Here is a 20283-nt window from a genome sequence, read left to right as displayed (position 1 = left end):
AAAGACAGGAGTGGGGGTAACCTCTGGCTGGACCTTGACCGGGCCCAAGCTGATGAGCAAGGCTGAGGGTGCCGTGAGTGCCCATTCTGCTCAGAAGCTATACCTCCACCTACCAAAGGCGACATGGATGCCCAGCCAGGAAGCAAGCACCTGCCAACTTGAGCACTCTTCCTCTGCCCTCCCTCTCTGTCCCTAACTCAGGGATCTCCTGCCTGGGCCTGGTGAGATGCAGAGAGGCTCAGCTGTGAGTGAAGTATAAAGTGCCAATGCAGAGGACTTTTATTGAAGGCCTACTGTGTGCCAGGCACCAGGTGTGCCTCCCACCTTCCCGCACTTTCTGCCAGCCAGGGAGAAGGGTGCTCGTGAGCCCCAGATGTGAAGCCAGGGACGGGGCTGAGGTGGAGGTAGATGGAGGCAAGGTGGCTCCAGCAGCTGAGTCCTCAGAGAGGGCAGGAGTCAGGATTCTAGGGTCTGGCCAGCTTGAAACCTGAAGGCTGGGGCCTCCCTGTTCCTGAGCCCACTGGGCTCCAAATCTGTGTGTGGAATCAAGAGTCTGAGTCTTGTCTTCTCGTTCTGACATTCAGGGAATGGACTATCTCAGAGTAGCTCTCCCAACCTGGGAGGGCTCCAGAAGTGGAATATGGTGGAGCCCAAGAGAACAGTCAGGCTTCTGCTGAGACTCCTCTCTGTTCTTGTTGCTCCTTTGGAGTTCCAACTCGGACCTTGTCGACTAGAGGCTGAGGGGGCAAGAAGGAAGCAAGGGAGAGTCAGACAGAGACACCAACAGCTGTGGAGAGAGGCAGACAGACAGACAAACACAAGACAGATGGAGACAAAGCTAGAGAAATCAAGAGGAAGAGCTCAAGAGATGGGGGTGGAGGAGGAGGGAAGAGAAGCAGGGAGCTAAAGTGGAAAGAAAGGGACCACGGACTGGTCCTCTTCCAGGCCCAGCCTCACCTAGAGCTCATCCCTGGGGTGAGGATGGAGGCTATATCCACTGCTGCCAGCCAGGTGCAGGTGGGAGCTGCGGAGAGTCTTCTGAGAGCCAGTCCAGCTAATGAGGTGGCCACTGTCATCATCCCAGGGGGAAGATGTCTCTGTGTCACTGAGCCACTCAGCATCTCCCGCATAGTGGGTGGGGGAGGCAAGCAGAGGCCGGGCTGAAAAGGCTTGGAGGTCCCGAGGCCAGAAGTATGCCTTGTACTGGTCACTGTGGGTGAGAGAAGAAAACTTAGGTGGACTGGAGCAACTCTCCTCCTAGACCCTGTGATGCTCATCCGGAGCTGGGGCCTTGGCTGTATGCTCTACCTCTGCCCTGCCCCATTAGTCCTCACGGCTACTCGTTAATACCCCATGATGAGGGCACTGAGGCTCAGTACTGAGCCATAGGATTGAAAACCACATGCACAGGGGCTGGAGAGATGGCTCAGCCTGTAAGAGTGTTCACTGCTTGTTCAGGGCTCCAGCACCCACATCAAGTGGCTCTCAACTGCCTGTAAGTCCAGCTGTAGGGGGATCTGCGCCCTCTTCTGGCCTCCTTGGACACCTTCGCTCATATACACATACCCACACACAGATGCACATAATTCAAAATTAAAAATAAATCTAAAAATAGAACCCACATGAGAATGGACAGCACAGTGTTCACATCTAGCTGGGCCTGGTACCTGGGCAACTTTTGAGTGGGTTCACCAAGGCCACATGGGTGAACCTTGACCATCTCCCTCTCTTCAGCTGCCTAGTGAGGGTTTTCTCTAGTGGGCCCCTGGCTAGAATGACCCTGCCCTTCCCCACCCAGTTCTCACTTTGGGTGTTGATCAAACATGATGGGCAGGAACTCATCCACAGGCAGCATGCGTTGCAGAGGCCGGGAGGCTAACAGTTTGCGAGCGCCTGCCAGGCTCAAGGTGTACGCTAATGTCCAGTAGGAGTACCCAGCCACCACCAGACCTGGCAGACCCTCCACGGCCACCTCCTCCTCAGGGTTCACCTGCTTCCGGCCAAGGTAGCTGCAAACGACACCGAGGGTGACAGGGTCACTATAGAGCCTGGGGTATCCTGGCCCTCCCACAGGTATGCTAAGGCCAGGCTATGTGGGAAGTGCTAGCTAGGATCCCAGCAGAAGCAGACCCCAGAGTCTGCCTACATCAGGTCCCACGAAAGCTTCTGGGTCACCACATCCTCCATCAGCTGTTCCAGCCGCCTCCGGAAGTTGTCCTCAAAGCGGACGTCATCCTCAAACACCACAACCCTGGCCAGGCCCCTTACAACCACCTGTGGGACACATGACAGGGGAGAAAACTCTGCAGATCTGAGCTGCCCTGTTCCTACCTGCCTGGACTCAGGCCAGCACACCCCTCTTGGCTAAGTGCCACATACCAAGCCCTGGCCATATCATGTAGCTACCCCAAAGCCTGCTGGGGCTCCCACTGGTGGGGACTGAATTCCTCTTGCTCTGACATTCAAGACCCTTGAGTTCCCACACCCTGGTGGAACTGACAGGAGATTCATGGTGACAGTCATGACTTTTGGCTACAGTTACTGAAAACTACGCTCTCCCAGGAACCTGTGCCATTGCTCAGCCTCGGAGAAGCACAGGTGCATCCATGCATGCTCTGTTTGTCACCTGAAGCTGGGGTGGGTAGGAAGTGTAAGAGATTCCAGCCCCTACAATCACCAAGAAAAGCTACTTTTGTAACTATGGAAAATGTGGAAAGAATGTGAAACGATCTGGGTAGAAAGCCAACTGGGTCATTCTTTCAGTCTGCTCACAGATGGCAAACAGAAACAAGACCACACACTCCCCTGCAACGGAAGAAAAGAAAAACAAGGTTTATGCACACTGCCTCCTGGAGGGGGCACTCTCGGGGACCCAGTGCCCTCCAGTTCTCAATGCTGCTGCCCCAGCCAGAGACTGAAGCCTAGCATGTACCTGAGTGTTCGGCCTGGAAGGCTCTTCTCCCTGCCTTCCCTGACCCCAAGGCAAGGGAGACTGACAGAACCACCTGCACCGCTTCCACCAAATGCAGCCTCGAGCCTCTCCTGATTTCTGAGACCCAGCTTGTTTCCTTCCTTTTATGTGCATCCGTGCTTACATTTGGAGACCAGGGTCAATGTCAGGGTGTCTTTCTCTATGGCATGACATCTTTTTTTTTAATTTATTTTATGTGCATTGGTGTGAAGGTGTCAGATCCCCTGGAACTAGAGGTACAGACAGTTGTGAGCTGCCATGTGGTTGCTAGGAATTGAACCCGGGCCCTCTGGAAGAGCAGTTAGTCCGCTTAACCACTGAGCCATCTCTCCAGCCCCCCCCCCCTTTTCAATTTTTGAGGCAGGGTTTCTCTGTGTAGCCTTGGCTGTCCTAGAACTTGCTCTGTAGACCAGGCTGGCCTCAAACTCACAGAGATTCACCTGCCTCTGCCTCCCGGGTACTGGGATTAAAGGTAGCACCTGCCATAATTTTTGAGGCAGAGTCACTCACTGAACCTGGATCTGTGTTCTGGTCCTCCTGTTTCCCCAGCAAGCACTCTACCACTGAGCCATCTCCCCACCCACAGGGTCTCTCCCTTGTAGGAATGAGACAGACACGGTTTACTTGTCCCCTGTGTTACCAGACAAGAGTCCCTTTTAGGGAACAGCCAGTGCTCGCCAGAGATGATAGAATGAATAAGGTCACCTCTCGGGGGTGCCAGGGAAGCGTTGACCACAAAGAAGGTCCAGTGAGCCTTTTTTCTGGGTGCATTTATTCACACAGTGGCTCAACCACCTGTGTGCCTGACACGCAGCAGTGACTAAGACAGCCAGTCTCTCTGCTGTCCCTGAAGGGCATGCGCCAGAGGGCAAGTATCCTCACCTCTTCCCAGATGGAGTAGTGGCTGAGGAAGCAGCCCACCTCACCCTTGGTCAGTGTGCGGCCCGAGTAAGGGTCCTGGTAGCCAGGGAGCAGGTCCACACCCAGGTGCTTAAGGATGCTGCTGTTGAGTGTCCTACGAGACACAAGCCTAAGTGGGGTGACACGTGCCAAGCAGAGCCCCCATCCAGAGGGGCCTCCCTATAGGTGTTGGAATCACACAGGAGCCTGCTGTAGGGGAGGATCCAGCTTTGTAACTCCATGTGCCTGGAATCTGTCATGGTCTGGATTCAGCCTCTAACCTAGAACTCTAGCCTCCGTAAGGAAGCCTCAGGAGAAGGGACTTTGGAATCTGTACAGGGGGAGGCAGCCCAGGACGAGTGGACAACCTGCTAGAGATTTCATGCACCAAGGTCCAGGAAAGGACAGACATCCCCCAAGACAGCCAGGTATAATGGTGCAGGCCTGTAATCTTAGAGCTTGGGAGACAGAGGCAGGCAGATCCTTGTGGATCTGAGGCCAAGCTTGGTCTACACAGTGAATTCCAGGCCAGTCAGGGCTGTGCGAGATCCTATATTGAGTGGGAAGGAGGGAAGGAGCGAGGCGCATACACAGACAGAATAAAGCAACTCCTGATGCACCTGTGTAAGTCTAGCTCTTGGGAGGTAGAAGCAGAAGGGTCAGGGATTTAATGCCATCCTCATTTATACAATAAGTTCAAGACCAAACTCAGCTCCAAGACCCTGTCTCGAAAAAACCAAGCCAAGGACCAGTGGGATGGTTCAGTGGGACACAGTGTTTGACCTGAAATCCTGAGAACGTGAATTCAGTCCACTGGTCCCACAGTGGAAGGAGAGGATGGCTCCCAAAACTTGTCCTCTGACTGCCACAGGAACACCGTGGCACATGTGTGCCACTTAAAAAATTTCTAAATAAACCTCAAAAGAATAATGGAGAAATATGATCAAAGCATGTTATTTATGTAAAATTGTGTATTATGTATTATTTATATACATAAAATACTTTTTATACATGTGAACAAAAAGGACCTGGGAGTTTCAAGCAAACAGCAGCTGGCATATGGACCATGTGACCCTGGTAGCAATAACGTGGCCTCTGGATCCCTGGGGAACACAGCCACACTTCTTGCACACTCCACACTCCGGCCCCTCAGGGGCCTAACTCTAGAACATCCCTGAGACCGGCCACCCGCCCCCTGGGGTACTTTCTAGGTGCTGGATCCTGCCTAAGTGTCTCACTGGACCACAAGAACCAAGCATGTTGAGGTACATCTTTTGTAAGAGGCTGAGAGATGGGCCAGCTTGAGAGGGTTCATACAGCCAGTACGTGACAGCCTCAACCCAGGCCTCAACCCAGGCCCCGGAGCCCTCTGCACTGCCTTCGGGTGGACTGCGGGAGGACATCTCATCCTGCCGGCCTGTGCTGGCAACTCCTGAGACAGCAGGCCCCAGGCCCCATGTGGCTACCTCCTGGATGTTTAGGATGTTCATGCAACTGTTCTGTTTGCCCACTCCTAGGATCTCAGGTGGGTTTTATGGTCCCTGAGACCCATCCGTGGGAGCCTCACCTGCCATCCACAGCATCTACTACCTGAGCAGAGATCTCCATCTCCCAGAGAGAGGTCAGCATCCGAGCCCGGCGCTGGGGTCTGCGGGCCAGGCTGATGACAAAGACCTAGAGGAAGCAGAGGTAAGTCTAGAGAGGGTAGCTCATTCACCCGACCCCAACCCGATAGACTGGGGACATACTTCATCAAATCCCATCTTGTTGGGCTTCTTTGGGGGCTGAGACACATGAGCTGAGGCCAGCATAGGGGGTCCATCCACTGTAAAAGGAAACAACAGCCCCGACCCCCAGGCATGAGTCCCTACTGGCTTCTGGTCACAGACAGAGCCCCAGCTTCACTCCTATCACTCCAGCAGAACACCTAACAGGATGGGCTCCCTGAGCTCCTACCCCATTCTACAGATCAGAAGACTGAGGTGACACAGGGAAAGGGACTCGCTCACTGTCATGACACGAGTTCAAAGCAAGGAAGGCACCCAGACACGCTTAAATCTACACCTAGACAAGGAGCACTGTGGGAAGGAAGGGGCCCCAGCCTCACCCAGTGCTTCCAGAATCAGATGGATGAAGTTGGTCTTCTCTTCCTCCAGCCCCTCGTGGGGCTTCACTGCCACGTTCATGTACCCATAGCGATGGTCATTGCACACGTGCACTGAGACCCCTGCAGAAAGGCTCCCCTGAGTGCTGGTGTTGGGGTGAGTCTGTCAGGAGACACCACCAGTGACCCAAATCTTTTTGTTTGTTTGTTTTTGTTTTTCGAGGCAGGGTTTCTCTGTGTAACAGTTCTGGCTTTCCTAAACCTTGTTCTGTAGACCAGGCTGGCCTCTAACTCACAGAGATCCACCTGCCTCTGCCTCCCGAGTGCTGGGGATTAAAAGCATGTGCCACCACCACCTGGCCCCAAGTCTTGTCTGGGACTCAGTTTTGCCACACTGATGAGGGCACCAGGCCACATCTCCAGTAGTTTTAGTCTTACTTGTCTACACACTGCAGACTTCTCCAACACCTCGGGGGCAAAACAATCAGCACCCCTTCTGATTCACCAGCACCCTAAGGACACTGCCTGCTCTGGGGCTTGATAGACACCTCTAACCCTCCCTGACCCCCAGTAAAGTTTCCCCAACACCAGTCAGAGTCCTAGCTACAAGTCAGCCTCAGTCTGAGTTCAAACCCCAGTGCTGCAGCCTTCTCAAGCACGGTGTCCAGCATCACTGCCTTAATCTTATCCTCAGCTCTTCCTTGGGATTCTTGGGGTATTTTTGGTAGGGGGAGGGCAGATGGAGACAGGGTCTCACTTTGTAGCCTTAACTATCCTGGGACTCCTCATGTAGCCTAGGATGACCTTGACTCACGGAGATCTGGAGTGCTGGGATCAAAGGCATATGCCAGCACGCCAAATTTCTTGGAATTGGATTTATCCCACACATACCTAAACACTTCCTTTCTAAGTAACTTTCCTCTTAAAAATAATTACAGGCCAGGTGGTGGTGCACACCTTTAATCCAGCATTTAGGAGGCAGAAGCAGGCAGACCTATGTGAGTTTGAGGCTAGCCTGGTCTACAGAGTGAGTTCCAGGACATGCTCCAAAGCTACACAGAGAAACACTGTCTCGAAAAAACAAACAACAGGGGGCTGGAGAGATGGCTCAGTGGTTAAGAGCACTGACTGCTCTTCCAGAGGACCCGGGTTCGATTCCCAGCACCCACATGGCAGCTCACAACTGTCTGAAAATGCAGTTCCATGAGATCTGACACCTTCACACCAACGAACATAATAAAGTTAAATAAAAAAAGTTTTTTTAAAAACAACAACAACAATAATAATTGTTATTATTATTATGGGGTGAGGGAGAGATAGCTCAGCAATGAAAAGCACTTGCTGCTCCTGCAGAAGACCTTAGTTCACAACTACCTTTAAATCCAGTCCAGGGTGTCTGACTCCCTCTTCTGGCCTCCCATGGCACTGCATCCATGAGGTACACATACATACATGCAGACAGGCAAACATTCATGCACATAGCATAAAAATAAATAATAATGCCAGGTATAATGGTGCACGCCTTTAATCCTAGCACTTGGGATGCGGAGGCAGGTGGATTTCTGAGTTCAAGGCCAGCCTGGTCTACAGAATGAGTCCAGGACAGTCAGCGATACATAGTGAGCCCTTGTCTTGGAAAAAAAAAACCACAAATAAATAAATAAGTAAATAGATAAATAAATAATAAATGATAAACCTTTGGACAAAACAACTCGACTGAGCATGTGTGAGAGATGGCTCAGAAGCTAAGGGTACTTGCTGTTTGCCTTATTACTGCCTACCCAGACTTTGGATGCCAGCCCAAGAGTTTCCTTCCTTCCTGAGGTCTTCTCTGACTAAATTCACTCTGGCCTGAGCTGTCAGCACACATGTAATCAAGGCCTCCTTGTCAGTCATGACTGGATACTGGTTTGTGAAGTCCTCTGCCTGACTGCCACACATCACCAGTGGATGCTCCACAGGCACCTGCCCGGTGAAGCAGTAACTGAAACTGTCCAGACAGGAACAGCCAGAGCCTGTCTCCTCCGCTGGGCAAGAGACATAAGACAGGTTAGGGCCCAAAGAACCAACAGGACTTGACAGGACGAAATGTGGGGTGGAAAATGGTATGCTAAACAGGGTGCAAAACCCCAGGGGCCTCCAAGCAAGGCTCGAGGAGGCCTGGTCCTCACCAGCAACCTGGCAGGCATAGGCAAAGACAATGATGTCATCAAAAGGCCAAGTGTAGTTGGGATGAGGTGGGTAGAAGGCCAGCTGGGCTGTTTCCTCAGTCTTCAAGGACACCAGGAAGGTAGAGTGGACCATAGGGACCGGGAAGCAGCCCTGGCGCTGGCGGTTCTTGGTAGGGAAGTATTCAGCTGTGCGGCGATAGTAGCCCTGAAGAAAGGCGAAAGGCAGGTTTGGGGCTGAGGCCCAGGCCTGTCCAGGCCCAAAGGCCCTGAAGCCTCAGGCGCTGTGCTCTCGGAGTCCTCCCAGCCTCACCTGGGGTGTGATCCCGCACCAGAAGTTGGAGTAATAGGTCTGGGAGTCCAGCATTGGGGCCACCACCGGCAACTGCCGTGCTGTGAGAAGCCGCAGAGTCTGGTTGTTGGTGAGAATGTTGTCTGTGTCTGCAAACTTTGGGAAAGGAAGATGTCACAGGAATTCTGTCTGAGCTTCAGGACCAAAGAGCTCACTGAGTGGGAATTCCTTAGAGTGGCTCGAGGCGCCTATGCCCACAGATGGCTCTGACGGCGACCAGAGAGGTGGCTGGAGAGGTAAGGCACTTGCTGCCAAGCCTGACGACCTGACTTTGGCCTCAAAGCCACACGGTAGAAGGAAGGAGCCAACTCTGAAAGCTGTCCCTGGCGTCCACATACCATAATGCGTGTGCATTTACACACATACACACAGGATACAAGTAATTGGTGTGGGGAGACCTAACCAACACAGTCCGCTTCTGACAAGAGGCCAAGCTGAGACATTATCATGGAGTAGACCAGGGAGTGGCTCTGAGAAGCTTATCTGAGATCTAGCCTAGAGGAGACCCACAGAACTGCTCTGAGGGGAAAAGTCCTGGGCTCTTCCATCAACCATATGGTGGCTCACTACTGAGTGTGGCTCCATTTCCAGGGGATCTGATACCCTCTTCTGGCCTCTCTGGGCACTGCATGCACAAACTGCACAGATGTACAGGCTGACAGAAAACAAAAATAAACCCAGAGCAGTGGTGACTCACGTCTTTACTCCCAGCACTCAGGAGGCAGAGGCAGGCAGATATTTGAGTTTGACACCAGTTACAAAGTGAGTTCCAGGACAGCAAGAGCTACATAGAAAAAAAAACCTGTCTTGAAAAAGCAAATAAATAAATACATAAATAAAATAAAAATAAATAATTTTTAAAAATCTACTCTGTGCTCTAGTCCTGGGATTCAGGCTAGGCACAGCACATAAACTAAGGTATGTCCCAGTATGAGCTTAAATGCAGGGTCTCCGCTCATGATCCAGCCTGGTGGTTTGGTCATAACCAAGACTTCCGTCGGGGTTACTGGTACCTCCCGCTCCTACCTAATCCCAGGCCAGGCCTCCTCACCAGGATGTAGTCAGCTCCCCAGGCCCTGGCAAAGGTCAGGGCTTCCTGCTTCAGCTCCATCACAAACTGATGTCTTTCTCTGGTCCAGTGCTTGGGACTCTGTTCATCTGGGTAGGACCTGGGGAGGGGGCAAAGAGGTGAGACATTCTCCTCTGCAGGGCAGTGGACAACCTGTTCTGGGGACTGGCTGACACTGGTAACAGCTGCTTTCTATAGTCTCCAGAACCCTTGCCCTCGGGTCACCTGGCCTCCTCCTCAGGCTTCCAGACGACAGCCGCATAGTCGCGGCCCACAGCAGCCAACCACTCCTGCAGCATCGCTGTGGTGTTGTCCACGTTGTGATCTGTGGCACACCTGAGGGCACATGACAGGAAGACTGAGAGACCACGGCCACCGAAGGGCCGGACCCCCGAGGTGTACTTGCCTTTGAAGTGCCCTTGGACACCCCCAAGTCTGATCTGTCTTGAGAGCTGTGGAGGAGAGGCATGCTGCAGTGGAGGGCGGCCGGAGATGCGCTGTGTGACCTCGGGCAAGTTCTGCCCCTCTCAGTGCTTCACATCCTCCCTTCTAATTTTGGGCATTGTGCTGGGATTGAACCTAGGGACTTGTACACAGCGAGCACCCCTACCACTGAGCCACAGCCTCAGCCTGATGCCCTGTGAAAGACGCACTTGACCTTGAGACTGCACCTGCTACGTCCCCTCACTGCCTTCTGTCTTCTTGGCACCACAAGCCAGGCCCTTTCCATCTCCGAGTCAAACAAAACAGTTTCTCTACCCTGAGTGGTGCTGAGGGCTACACCACGCTCTGAGCAACCCAGGAAAATGCTGGAGGCCCGTGCTCTGTTACCATGGAACACAGCTTTCCTTCTGTTGGGGAAGGGACTCACATAACAGAGGTGGGACACTTAGTCAGGAGCCCAGATTTTAGGCGATACTGCCCCTTTAAGCCAGTTCCCCACAAGTGAAGACTAACTACGTGTCAAGTCCTACAAGGGTGGGAACTAACTCCCAAACTGTGGTGACTGTGGGCAGCTCCCCGGGCCACAGCTCCACCCCAGCCCAACTTTGGTGTGCTCTGAGGAGCAGTTATCTCCAGCCTCGGCTTGGGCTCCTCCCTGTTTAGACTTTCACAGACAGGCTGCTGTAACCTCTGTGCCCAGCGGCCTGTGGGACCGCAGCCCCACCAGGAACCCACCAGTCCCTCTACCTGGAGAGAGAGGCAGTACCACTGGGGAGGGGTCTCAGCCTGATGACCCTGCCCAGCATGCAGCCTGGAGCTGAGGGCTCCCTCCACCTGCTCTCTAGAAAACTCCAGTCTGACCGATCCTTGTTCCAAGGCTCCTGCTTGTTCTACTCCGAATCAAGTTGACCACAGGTCCCCCACTGAGATGCAGTGTGAGCTCCAAGGGCTGGGTCAGAAAGGACAGGCCTAACCTTAACCCAGGGTAAGCCCGGGGTGAGTAGGAGGCCCAAAGGAGGGGTGGATGTCCTTGAGCCGACCCGTGTCCTCAGAGGTCTGCCCTTGCCCCCCCCCCCAGCTTAGGGACCCCGCTGAAGGGTTTGAGGCCCTACGGGCATGTCTGGGAGGGAGGAGCTTGCCCGGGTGGTGTCTGGGCAGGAGCTACGAGGCCTCCCGGTCAAAGGCTGTCCTGGATCCTGGGACTTGATGCCCAGATAGGCCCACCCATGGATCTCTCACCAGAGGGCCAGCCTGGCCCGGGGGTAGTCCAGGCGCTCCAGTGCGCCCAGGTAGTGGGGCAGTGAGTGCTCGGCATTGCGGGCCAGGATAGCAAGGACCACAGTGGGCAGCGTTGGCTCTGTGACACCCGCAGCCTGGAGCCGTGGTCCCAGCAGAAACAGCAGAGGTAGGAGCGAGGCAATGCTCATGGCGGTACTGGGTGGCTGCTGAGGCCCCCGTGGCTCCCACCGCGCGGCAGGGAGGGGGCGGGACGGGCGGGGCATGGAGGCGGGGTCTTTGAGGGGCGTGGCCACAGCAGTGGGGGTCCCCTATGCCCCTGGCGGGCGCCTGCAGGTTCCACTATCCTCTTTTTCAGCCTGGGCTCTAGATGTCCAGAGTCAGACACCTGTTCCAGTCGCGTCCCCAGGGTTGCCCTCTCTGTGTGGACCTCAAAAGGCGACGACAAGCCAGGGAGGATCCGGGGACCATGGTGGACCCGTAGCACCCTGGACGTTCATCTCACTCCTGGTGTTCGGGCACCCCGGAATCCTGGCTCCCTGACCCTCAGCGGTGGACCCACGAGGCTGCCGGCTTCGCGGGGAGCCCCGACTTCCGACCCCTGCTCTGTCTGCGGCGCCCTCTGGCGGCCCCATGCAGGAACTCCACATACCCTCCAGATGACGCGATGGGGCTGGAGAGCAAGCCCCGGCTTGGGGCGGGGACCGGGTGCCGCTGATCTGGGCGCGTCTTCTCATCACCTTCCAAGTTCCGGCCCTTAAAGTAAGCAAAGCCCACTCAGATTGAGTGTAGGACTTGGAGAGCACCACAGAACCCCTGATGGTGACCCAGCCCCACTCCAAAATAGGAGATACAGCCTCCTCTGGGATAGGGCGAGTCTTAGGACCCTGTCGGGGTGAAAGGGTCGGGGTGGGGATAAGGACTCCTAAAGTTCCAACTAGGCATCTGTCACCAGCCTTTCCCTGAGTCTCCCCATCCTCACAGGTAAAACCTGATTGATAACACCTAACATGAGGGTTTGCTAGGGATTTTTGAGAAAGAATGCATTTGAGGATCCCACCCCCCCCACACACACACACAGAGTCTGAGCCAGGTTGAGAGACCTTTATATTCACCTTCGCTCCACTTGCGTGTCTACTTCCCAGGGTTCCCCTTCTGCCTGTTCTGGCTTTAGGGAAGGGAAGGCACACACGAAGCTGGTGCACACTACCTATACTGACCGGACGGGAAGGAGTAGGTTCAGTAAAGAAAGGTTTACCTGGTGACGAACTGCATCCTGGGGGCTGAACCCTGGAGTCAGATCTCTAGCCTAGCTCTGGTCACGGCTTCCTGGTGGGCTATTTTCGGGCCAATGGTCCTGCAATGAGAAGGACCCCTGGAAACCTCCTCCCTCTTGCTTGTCAGTCCCTGGCAGAGGCATTCCCAGTCCCCAGTGAAGATTCTCCCTAAAGCTATCCCATCTACACATGTATAGCCTCTGCCCATGTATTAGTGCAGAAGTGATGTGGTCAGAGTGTGCCCCCCACACACTCAAAAGATCTAGTCAACAGAACCATGGGACTAGGAAAAGAGGAGAGACTGGAGAGATGGCTCAGAAGTTAAGAGCACTGACTGTTCTTTGGTTGCCCTTGCTGAGGTTCTGAGTTCAATTTCCAGCAACAACACAGTGGCTCACAACCATCTATAATGAGATCTGGCGCCCTCTTCTGGTGTGTAGGCACATAATAAACAAATAAATAAATAGACACATAGATAGATCTAAAAAAAAAAAATGAGGGGCCAGGCAGTGGTGGCATACACCTTTAATCCCAGGACTCTGGAGGCAGAGACAGATGGATCTCTGTGAGTCTGAGGCCAGCTTGGCCTACAGAGTGAGTTCCAGGACAGACTCCAAAGCTGCAGAGAAACCCTGTCTCAAAAAAGAAGAGGAGGGGGCTGGAGAGATGGCTCAGAGGTTGAGAGCACTGACTGCTCTTCCAGAGGTCCTAAGTTCAATTCCCAGCAACCACATGGTGGCTCACAACCATCTGTAATGAAATCTGGTGCCCTCTTCTGGCCTGCAGGCATACATGCAGACAGAATACATAATAAATAAATAAATCTTTTTTAAAAAAAAAAGAAGAGGAGGAAGAGGAGGAGGAGGAGAAGGAAGAGGGAAGGGCTGAGACTGGTGGGTCACACTTGCAATTCCAGCACTTAAGAGCCTGAGGCAGAAAGATGGCCAGCCTATGGTAAGACCTCATCTCAAAATTAATCAATAAACAATGTGGCTGAAGAGATGGGGCGGGGCAGGGGTGAATGGCACATACCTTTAATCACAGCACTTGGAAGACAGAGGCAGACAGGATGTCTGGGCTACAGAGTGAGTTCCTGGACAGCCAGAATTATTACACAGAGAAACCCTGTTTTGAAAAACAAACAAAACAAAACAACATCAAAAGTGGGGTTGAAGAAATGGCTCAGCAGTTAAAAGCACTGACTATTTTCGCAGAGAACCTGCATTCCCAGCACTCACACGGAGGCTCACAGCCATCTCGAACTCCAGCTCCAGGGGGTCTGACACCCTCTTCTCGCCTCTACCAGACACTCATATGGTGCATAAGCACACCAGCTGGCAAAATAGTCACACACATAAACACAGTTTTTTTCTTTCTTCTTTTTTTCTTTTTCCTTTTTTTTCAAGACAGGGTTTCTGTGGCTGGTCTCAAACTAAGAGATCCACCTTTCTCTGCTGGGATTAAAGACATGTGCCACCACTGCCTGGCTTTTTCTCTCTCTCTCTCCCCAAAATAAAGAAGACCCAAGAGAGGTCCTCAAACCGCAAGGTGATATTTGTGAGGAACAGGCCCTCACCAGACACCGGATCTTCTGGACCTTGTTCTTAGATTCCCGCCCCCCCCATCTCCAAAACTGTGAGCAAAAACTTCCTTGAGCTAGGCACCGTGGCGCATACTTCATCTTAGAGCTGGGCAGCCAGAGCAGGAGGATCCTGGGTTCACAGGCATCCTGCAGCTACATAGCAAGACCAGCTTGGGTCAGGCATGGTGTCCCATGTCTATAATCCTGACACTCAGGCTAGAGATCCTCCTGAACCCCCAGATCTGGGTACATGCATCTGCCCCTGTGCCCAATTTTTACCTGAGTTCTGGAATGGTCAGGCAGGCACTTTACCAACAGAGTTACCACCCCACCCCACCCCCAAGTCCTCTATGTTTTGTTTTCCTGAGACCAGCCTGAGTGTCAGGATTATAGACATGGGACACCATGCCTGACCCAAGCTAGTCTTGCTATGTAGTTGCAGGATGCCTGTGAACCCAAGATCCTCCTATGTCTGGCTGCTCAAGGCACTATAGCATTCGTTGCACATGTACACACGAATCTGCACATGCACACACACAAATTAAAAATAATAGCTATGTACGCCTTTAATTCCAGCACCTGAGAGGCAGAGGCAGGCAGAACTCTGTGAGTTCGAGGCTAGCCTGGTCTACAGAGGGAGTTCCCAAGACAGTCAGAGTTACACAGAGAAACCCTGTCTCAAACAAACAAAGACAGAGAGAAATCAAGGAAGACACAAATACATACATATATCTTTCACACAGAGAAATAGGTAAATATATTGAAAGAAAAGAAGAGAGGAAGTAAAAGAAGGAGGAGGGAAAAAGGAAGGCCCCTGGGGAAAGTAAACACATAAAATCACATTTCTCCTGCTCACCAGTAACCTAGGCTATATTTTGTCATAATGGCCCAAAGGGACTCAGGAGGGAGCTTGTGGAGCGTCCCAGGCCTAGAGTCTTCTCTTCTCTAGCACGCTGACAGTTCCAGCTGCTTCCTCCCTCTGCGCCCTCCCGATGCCCTCCCCATACCACCAGCCCTCCAGCTTGTCACTTCTATTCCCCACAACTTTCCCATCACTCCTGCTTAGAAAAGTTCTCGAGTTCAGCAAACTCCCAATTTCCACCCTCATCCAGGCCCCGCCCAGCTCTGCAACCCTGTGTTCCTGTGCCCCTGCCTCTGTCTTCCCTGCTCCATCAAATGCCCTTGACTCCGACCCTGATCAAGAAGTCCCAAGCCAACTCTCGTTTACAACCCTCAGAGTTTCCCCTCCTTTCCCCCAAGCCAGCTTCTGTTGTCTTTTACAGTGAAAGAGGTTCCCCCTCCTCCCAACCTCCATACCATCCTTTCCTGTATCCACAACCTCTTCTCCAATCTTCCTTCCAAATTCCAAGCGACTTTAATCTCTCCCAACTTAAAATGAGAACACAGCGAGATGTCCGTGAGGCGTCTGCAGCAGCCCCGTGTCTCTCCCTTGAGAATGGAAAAAATCTTTCTATTCACTACTTGACCCACAACAAGGCTGTTCTAGCAGGACCAGCATTCTCCAGCCACTCCCCCAAGCACACTCTTCCTCTTCCAAAGGAGCTGGTCCAAGAGGGTCAGCAGCCGTCCAGCAGCTGATGGCGAGAGCCACACCCTCTTTCTGGACCCCAACCCTCCTGCTCCCCACTTATATCCAAACTCCACCTTCCCAAAATAGAACTCCAGTCTTCCGCCAAACCTAATATTTCTACCCCTCTAGGGAAGGGCACCTCTGTGTGCCTAGTCCCTGGAAGCGGCCTCTCAAGTGTCTCTGTCCCTGGCTGGCTGTGTCTCCTGCACACGGCCACCCTCCTTCTGCAGCTCATTGCTCCACTCAACTGGACACCACACCTCTCATCACCACTGCGACCAGTCCTTCTCTCCGGAACTGATCCCTGCCCAAAGCTCTCTCTAAAAATGCCTGCTGCTGGGGGCTGGAGAGATGGTTCAGCAGTTAAGAGCATTGCCTGCTCTTCCAAAGGTCCTGAGTTCAATTCCCGGCAACCACATGGTGGCTCATAACCATTTGTAATGAGGTCTGGTGCCCTCTTCTGGCCTGCAGACACACACACTGACAGAATATTGTATACATAATAAATAATATAAAAAAAATTTTAAAAAACCTGGGCAGTGGTGGCACACACTTAAAAAAAATAAAATAAAATAAAATGCCTGCTGCTGTGACAGTGGCTGCCTATCACCCCGGCTCTTGGCAGGCAAGAGCAGAGGGCTCTTCAAGGCCAGCCTGCGCCACAATACATGTAATAAAGTGAAGCAAAATCCTGTCTCAAAACAAACACCCAACCAACAGCGCAAGCCTAGAGCTCCACCTTGTCCGGCTCCAGAATCTTGTTTTGCTCACGGTTCTGGAAGCTAGAAAATCCAACACGGGGTCAGATGGCTGGGGCTGCTGAGACAGCTCAGTGGGCGAAGGGGCTCACCACCAAGCATAACAACCTAAGTTTGATCCCAGGACCCACACGGCGAAAGGGCAGAGCCAAATCCTAAAAGATGTCCCTTGGCCTCCCGTACCTGCATGGGGATGCGTGTTCATACACATGATCAATCAATAAATGTAATAAAGAATACATTAAAAAAAAACAATGGCTAGACAAAGAGTTTGCCTAGCTTCTGCCAGCACTCTGGAGGCAGAGGCAGGTGTATCTCTGTGAGTTCAAGGCCAGCCTGGTCTAGTTCCAGGATAGATAAGGCTACACACACACACACACTCACAAATCCAGGGCTATCTGTTGCCATCTTCGGGCTCCAGAGGGCACTCCACAAGATGTACAAATATTAAAGTGGGTACAATGCTACATAAAATAAAAATAATTAAATAAAAAAAATCATTCTGAGCCAGAGATGCTGTCTCAAACCCACAACCCTAAAACATGGGAGGTTGAGACAAGAGGATTACTTTGAGTCTGAGGCTAGCCTGGGCTACATAATGAGTTTGAGGAAAGTCTAATAGCCTGGGTTACAGTGTGAAATTGTATCCAAAGACAAAGGGAGGGAAGAAGAGAACGAAGAAGGGGAGCAGGGAGGTTGATCTGTAACTCAATGGTAGAGTATGCTCCTAAGGCCCTGGCATCCATCTCCAGTCTGGGGGTGGGCAGATATCTCACACATGGAGACAACAGGATCAGGAAGGAGTCCATGGCAACATAAGGAGTCCTTGGCAACATAAGAAGTTCCAAGTCAGCCTAGGCAACATGAGACCTTGTGTTTAAAAAAAGAAGAAAGAGGGGCTGGAGAGACAACTCGGTGGTTAAGAGCACTGGCTGCTCTTCTAGAGGTACTGAGTTCAATTTCCAGCACCCATTCGGTGGCTCACAACCATCTAGAGAGGGATCTGGCGCCCTCTTCTGGCTTGCAGACACACATGCAGACAGAACACCACAGAACAAACAAATATTTTTAAAAAAAGAAAAGAGAAAAACTAGGCATGGTGACACACACTTGCATGCTTGTAATTCCAGCTCCAAAAGCAGAGGCGGGAGAAGGGTCGCAAGGTGAAGCCAGCCTGGTCCACACAGTTGCACTCTACCAAAGAAGACAAAAGCAAGGTTGGAGGAGATGGCTTAGCAGGTAAAGGTGCATGGTGCCAAGCCTGACACCTGAACTGGATTCCCAGGATACCTATACTAGAAGTAGAGGAGTAACAGGCACAACTGTCCCTTGAACTCCACATCTTACACGCGTGCGCGCGTGCACACACACACACGCTCGCACACAATGAGATTCTTTAAAAATAACAAAAACAAAACAGGTAGGGGTGGTGCATGCCTCCTTTAATCCCAACATTTGGGAGGCAGATCTCTGTGAGTTTCAGACCAGCCTGATCTACATAGTGAAGTCCAGGCCAGCCAGAGCTATGTAGAGAGACCCTGTATTAAAAGAAAAAAAAAGAGGGGCTGGAGAGATGGCTCAGAGGTTAAGAACACTGCCTGATGTTCCAGAGGTCCTGAGTTCAGTTCCCAGCAACCACATGGTGGCTCACAACCATCTGTAATGAGATCTGGTGCCCTCTTCTGGCCTGCAAGTATACATGCAAGCAGAACACTGTATATGTAATAAATAAACATGTTTTTAAAAAAAAAAGAAAGAAAAAAAAAGAAAGAAAGAAAAGAAGGAAAGAAAGAAAGAAAGGAAGGAAGGAAGGAAGGAAGGAAGGAAGGAAGGAAGGAAGGAAGAAAAGTGGGCTGGAGAGATGGCTCAGAGGTTAAGAGCACTGACTGCTCTTTCAGAGGTTCTGAGTTCAGTTCCCAGCAACTAGATGGTGGTTCACAACCATCTGTAATGAGATCGTATGCCCTCTTCTGGCATGCAAGGATACATGCAGAAAGAACCCTTTATACATAATTAATAAATCAATCTGCTTTAAAAAGTATATATATATATATATTCTGATTAGGGGCTATAAAGTGAATTCTTGTCTCAAAAAGCAAGTCAGGTGGTGGCACATGCCTTTAATCCCAGCACTCTGCTTGTGGGGGCAGAGGCAGGTGATCTCTGTGAGTCCAAGACCAGTCTGGTCTGCAGAGCAAGTTCCAGGACAGTCAGGACTATAGAGAGAAACCCTGTCTCCAAAAACCAAAATCAAACAAACACAATTTCTTTGTTCTGGCTGCAGTTTAGATAGCAGACATGGGGTTCCTAGCACCGAAATTTCTTTGCTCTGGCTACAGCTTAGATGGCAGACACAGGGTTCCTAGCACAGGGAAAAGAGTCTGGTGAACAGTCGTGAGATGAGGTGAATCCCACTGACCTTGTGCATTAGATGTGGGAGACTGAGGAACAAGGGTAGCCTTTGCAATGGCTTGGCTGGGGCAGGCTGAAGAAAAATCAGGCCAAATAGGAAAACTGAGCATGCTTCTAACCTTATTTTGAGATCACCAAGTGTCAATCCACACCCTTGCACCTTTTTGGACCCTAAAAATACCATGAAATACATTATTTTGGTGATGAGAGGTTGAGGCAGGATCCCATTATGTAACTCTGAGTGGCCTGGAACTCACCATGTAGACCAGGCTGGACTTCAATTCCCAGAGATTCACCTGCTCCTGACACCCAAGTGCTGGGATTAAAGGCATGTGTCCATACACAGCTATGAGATGTATTCTTGTTTTGGTTTTTGTTTTTTCAAGACAAGGTTTCTCTGTGCAACAGTCCTGGCTGTCCTGGAACTCTGTAGAACAGTCTGTCCTTGAACTCAGAGATCTGCTTGCCTTTGCCTCCCAAGTTCTGGGATTAAAGTACCACCATGCCCAGCTATAAGATGTATTCTTTTTTTTTTTAAATTTTTTTTATGGTTTATTTAACTTTATTTTATGTGCATTGGTGTGAAGGTGTCAGATCCCCTGGAACTGGATCTTCAGACAGTTGTGAGCTGCCATGTGGGTGCTGGGAATTGAACCCAGGTCCTTGGGAAGAACAGTCAGTTCTCTTAACCGCTGAGCCACCTCTCCAGCCCGAGATGTATTCTTAAAAGTGGCATGGGCTAAGTTCATAGAGGTTTTGAAGTTACAGTGCTAATCAGCCAAGGTCCTTGGTCCAGTATCTTAGGCCTCACCTGTGCAAAGGCCAACGCAGCAGGACAGCTCATGCTTGTAATCCCAGCAGTCAGGAGGCCTGATGAAGAAAGAGTGTCACAAGTTCAAGGCCAGTCAGGACTAAGCAGTAAAACCCTGTGTCAGCCATCCATTCCCCTCCCTTCCATCAAATACAAAAGCTAGGATTTATGGTGTGGGTCTGTAATCTTAGCCAACTTAAGGCGAAAGCAGGAGGACTGGGTGTTTCAGGCCAGCATGTGCTACACAGCACTCACCATCCCGTCTTCATATCAAGACCCTACCTTATTAGAAAAAGAGAAAAGCAAATATCAACCCCATCCCCATGCCTAGGAAGTCTGAAGTCTGGGAGTGGAATCAAATGAACTATTTCTTTTTTACCATTTTCCCCTGCTTTCTGAGACAGTCTCACTATGGACTCAAGAATGGCCAGGAGTGGGGGCTGGAGAGATGGCTCAGCGGTTAAGAGCATTGCCTGCTCTTCCAAAGGTCCTGAGTTCAATTCCCAGCAACCACATGGTGGCTCACAACCATCTGTAATGAGGTCCGGTGCCCTTTTCTGGCCTGCAAGCATACACACAGAAAGAATATTGCATAAATAATGAAAAAA

The 20283-nt window shown here is 51.6% G+C and overlaps 1 protein-coding gene and 1 long non-coding RNA gene across 4 annotated transcripts; both read right to left on the bottom strand.

Annotated features, from left to right (window-relative positions):
- Positions 1-249: 249 nt before the first annotated feature.
- On the bottom strand, positions 250-11868 carry Cercam (cerebral endothelial cell adhesion molecule). 3 transcript variants are annotated; one of them, XM_075985667.1, is made up of 13 exons: positions 11248-11868; positions 9790-9900; positions 9547-9664; positions 8457-8591; positions 8147-8351; positions 5979-6098; positions 5620-5696; positions 5439-5545; positions 3854-3986; positions 2147-2274; positions 1806-2009; positions 958-1210; positions 250-737 (listed from the first exon to the last, which is right to left on the bottom strand). In XM_075985667.1, the coding sequence occupies exons 1-12, from the start codon at positions 11508-11510 to the stop codon at positions 958-960; spliced, it is 1854 nt and encodes a 617-aa protein (XP_075841782.1). In that variant the 5' UTR covers positions 11511-11868; the 3' UTR covers positions 250-737. The 3 variants fall into 3 exon arrangements, with proteins under 3 accessions (XP_075841782.1, XP_075841784.1, XP_075841783.1); XM_075985669.1 differs by having other exon boundaries at positions 11633-11843; XM_075985668.1 differs by having other exon boundaries at positions 603-737; positions 1960-2009; positions 11248-11604.
- Positions 11869-11896: 28 nt separating this feature from the next.
- On the bottom strand, positions 11897-19748 carry LOC142857443 (uncharacterized). Its single transcript, XR_012911818.1, has 4 exons — positions 19676-19748; positions 13554-13646; positions 12503-12601; positions 11897-12000 (listed from the first exon to the last, which is right to left on the bottom strand). It is a non-coding gene; the product is annotated as an uncharacterized LOC142857443 (long non-coding RNA).
- Positions 19749-20283: the final 535 nt, after the last annotated feature.

This window comes from Microtus pennsylvanicus, chromosome 9, assembly GCF_037038515.1.
Source record: "Microtus pennsylvanicus isolate mMicPen1 chromosome 9, mMicPen1.hap1, whole genome shotgun sequence".
Taxonomy (NCBI): domain Eukaryota; kingdom Metazoa; phylum Chordata; class Mammalia; order Rodentia; family Cricetidae; genus Microtus; species Microtus pennsylvanicus.
This window is presented reverse-complemented; position numbering and strand designations above follow the sequence as displayed.